Raw genomic sequence first — 2,826 nt, 5'->3', positions numbered from 1 at the left:
ATTGGAAGAGAAGCACTGCGAAAAAATTACTAGAAAGGGGTATGCAATACTACGGGAAGAAAAAATAAGATTCATGGGATTACGATAAAATCAAAAAGGAAAAAGCTTTAAAATCTAGGTGCCATTGTAAACTAAGTAGCAGAAGAGAAACATGATTTTCAACAATTTTTGTAGTTGTGGCATGGAAAGAGAAGAAAATGTATGTTAAAACGTTAACAATAGTAAACCGACTGTGAGAAAAAGGACGGAAAAAGAAAACTCGAGAAGAAAACAGACAACTTTTGGATATCGGAGAGTAGATGTTATTAAACTGGAATAGACAAGACATAGAAAATGAAACCAGGAGAAATGAAACTGAGACACAAACCGGGACAACACAACACAATGAATCAAAGAAAGAAGAGAAAGTAAAAAAGTTTTTCAATTCTTTGCCGAAGCTTGAAAGCCCTTATTGTAAATAGATCACAGTCATCTAAATTGTATTTGGTGATTATTTGGGAAAGAAACACTTAATTATTACAATGATATCTAAATCAATGAATACAATAATGTCTTTGCCAAAGAAAATGGATATGACCACGTTTCGTTTACTGTATTATATAATATATTAAAGTATTTAATGACATGGAATTTATCATTGTTCAGACCGAAAAAAGACCTTTGCGACCTTTGTGAAGCTCATAAATGCAAAAACGTTTCGGAGGAAAAATACAACAACCATATTATTAAAATGAAAAATGCTGCAAGAGCAGAAAAAGAAGCAATAAAAAAAGTGGTAAAGAAGTTCTAATGTTGGACATCTGTTTTGCTGTGCCCGAAATCCAATGCTTCAGCCTTGTACTACAAAACTAAATTAAGTGTACACAACTTTACAGTTTACGATACAAAACAATTAGAGGGTTACTGTTTCGCACGTGGTCCGCTCTGTCTCGGCGCGTCAGCTGACGGGAAACTAATGCCATTATTAGCATTATTTGCATATAAAAGGATACCACAAAATATATTGTTGAAATATCCTTGGGCCATCGGACGTACTGACTCGGGATGGATGACATCAAAGGCATTTTATGAGTACGTGGCAAATCAATTTGAGCCATTTTTGATGAAAGAAAATATTACAAGACCTGTAGCTTTCTTCCTGGATGGGTATGTCTCTCATCTGTCGCTCCCAGTATGCGAATTTTGTAAAGAAAAAACATTATACTGACAGTTCTGTTGCCTAGCGCCACACATGCTTTACAACCTATGGACGTAAAAATGCTTGGAGCAAAGCAGTACATACTTGGAGGATGGAGAATAATGGCAGACGCTTGAAGCGAGAAGATTTTGGTCCCGTGCTTGAAAAAGCCATCAAAACTACTCTGCAACCAGAAATTATTCAAAATGGCTTTCGAAAGGCCGGCCTGTATCCCTTCGATGAAAATGCAGTTAATTATGAAAAAATACCTAAATCTTCTGCAGGAACTGCGCCAAGTTCTGGCACAAGTACACCTAAAAGTTTGAGCTCTTTAGAAAGCAGCAAGCACAAAATTACTTACCCTAGTACAAAATCCTAATTCCCCGTTTACCGGTTTTTTTTTGCAATGGTAACACTAATACGGTCCTTATCATTCTTTACTCTATGGTCAGTTTCGCCATGTTAGACAGGTTACGTCAACTGTCAGTGTCACTTTTTCGCAAGATGTCCACGCGGTTCGGTTGTCGGTCAGCACGAGGTAAGAATATCTCTTTAAATCCATGTAATCATTTGTTTTTTCTATTGTTTTATGCCTGAAATAGTGCCTATAAACATTGAATATTGTAAAATTATAAATCTTTAAAAGCAAACTATATATTTAAGGTGATTCGTGACTGGTCAAAGAAATTTGTACTTGTGGTGGTACGTTCGGACTTTATTATAACCGTGTTTTTTTTATTGTAGCAGTAGATGACGAGCAGATATCACAACTTCTCAATAACTCTGACTTCGAGGACTCTGATGATGAAGATGTGTATATTCCTGAACCCGACGAAGAATCAAATAGCGACTCATCTTCATCTTCGGAATCTGAAGATGGAGAAGCAGAAGTTGCAGTACGCGAACGTGGACGTGGACGTGGTCGAGCCCAAAGTGCTCGTGGCCAACGAGGTGGGCGTAGCCGTGGTAGAAGCAGAAGTACAAGGGCGCGGCGTGTTCAAAGTGCAAGCAATGAAACCCATTTGGTGGGAACAATTCGAAAGAATAGGAGGAACCTACCCAAGAAAGTCAAGAAAGGAGAATTTATTGCCAGGGAGAGTCGAGATGGTATTACTGCCATGAAATGGAGAGACAAAAGGGACGTGTTGGTATTGTCAACCAAACATTCAGATTAATTTGGAATGATAAAAAAACGTCGGGGCACTATGGTCATGAAATCGCAGATCATAATTGATTACAACAAAGCCAAAGGAGCAGTCGACTTATCGGATCAAATGGCAGCATACTCCTCCCCGTTGCGAAAATCTGTAAAGTGGTACAAGAAATTGGCTGTTGATTTATTACTAAATACTGCGATGGTAAATGCTTTGACTCTGTACAAGTCTGTGACTAAAAAAAACTTACAAATGGTAGACTTCCGGAGATCCATGATGATGAATCTTTGCAAAGCCCAAGAAAATCTTGTGGCAGAGCCTAACCAAAGACCAAAGAGAGAGAAACACTGCTTGGAAAAAAAAGAGGGCTTGGCTAGAAAAGTCAGAAGGACATGTCGCCAATGTAATGCAGATAACGTACCAGTCATGGGTAGCAAACAGGCTAAAACAAAGTCGATAAATGTCTCCACTTATTGCCAAAGCTGCCCAACTAAA

General features: G+C 38.2%; 1 protein-coding gene across 1 annotated transcript; it reads left to right on the top strand.

Annotated features, from left to right (window-relative positions):
• Positions 1-1,683: 1,683 nt before the first annotated feature.
• On the top strand, positions 1,684-2,299 carry LOC149901155 (uncharacterized). Its single transcript, XM_090111967.1, has 2 exons — positions 1,684-1,715; positions 1,922-2,299. The coding sequence occupies exon 2, from the start codon at positions 1,928-1,930 to the stop codon at positions 2,297-2,299; it is 372 nt and encodes a 123-aa protein (XP_089968093.1). The 5' UTR covers positions 1,684-1,715; positions 1,922-1,927.
• Positions 2,300-2,826: the final 527 nt, after the last annotated feature.

This window comes from Colias eurytheme, chromosome 17 (genome assembly GCF_061535395.1).
Source record: "Colias eurytheme isolate Ceu_HAF_F1 chromosome 17, ilColEury1 Martin Lab GWU primary, whole genome shotgun sequence".
Lineage (NCBI taxonomy): Eukaryota > Metazoa > Arthropoda > Insecta > Lepidoptera > Pieridae > Colias > Colias eurytheme.
This window is presented reverse-complemented; position numbering and strand designations above follow the sequence as displayed.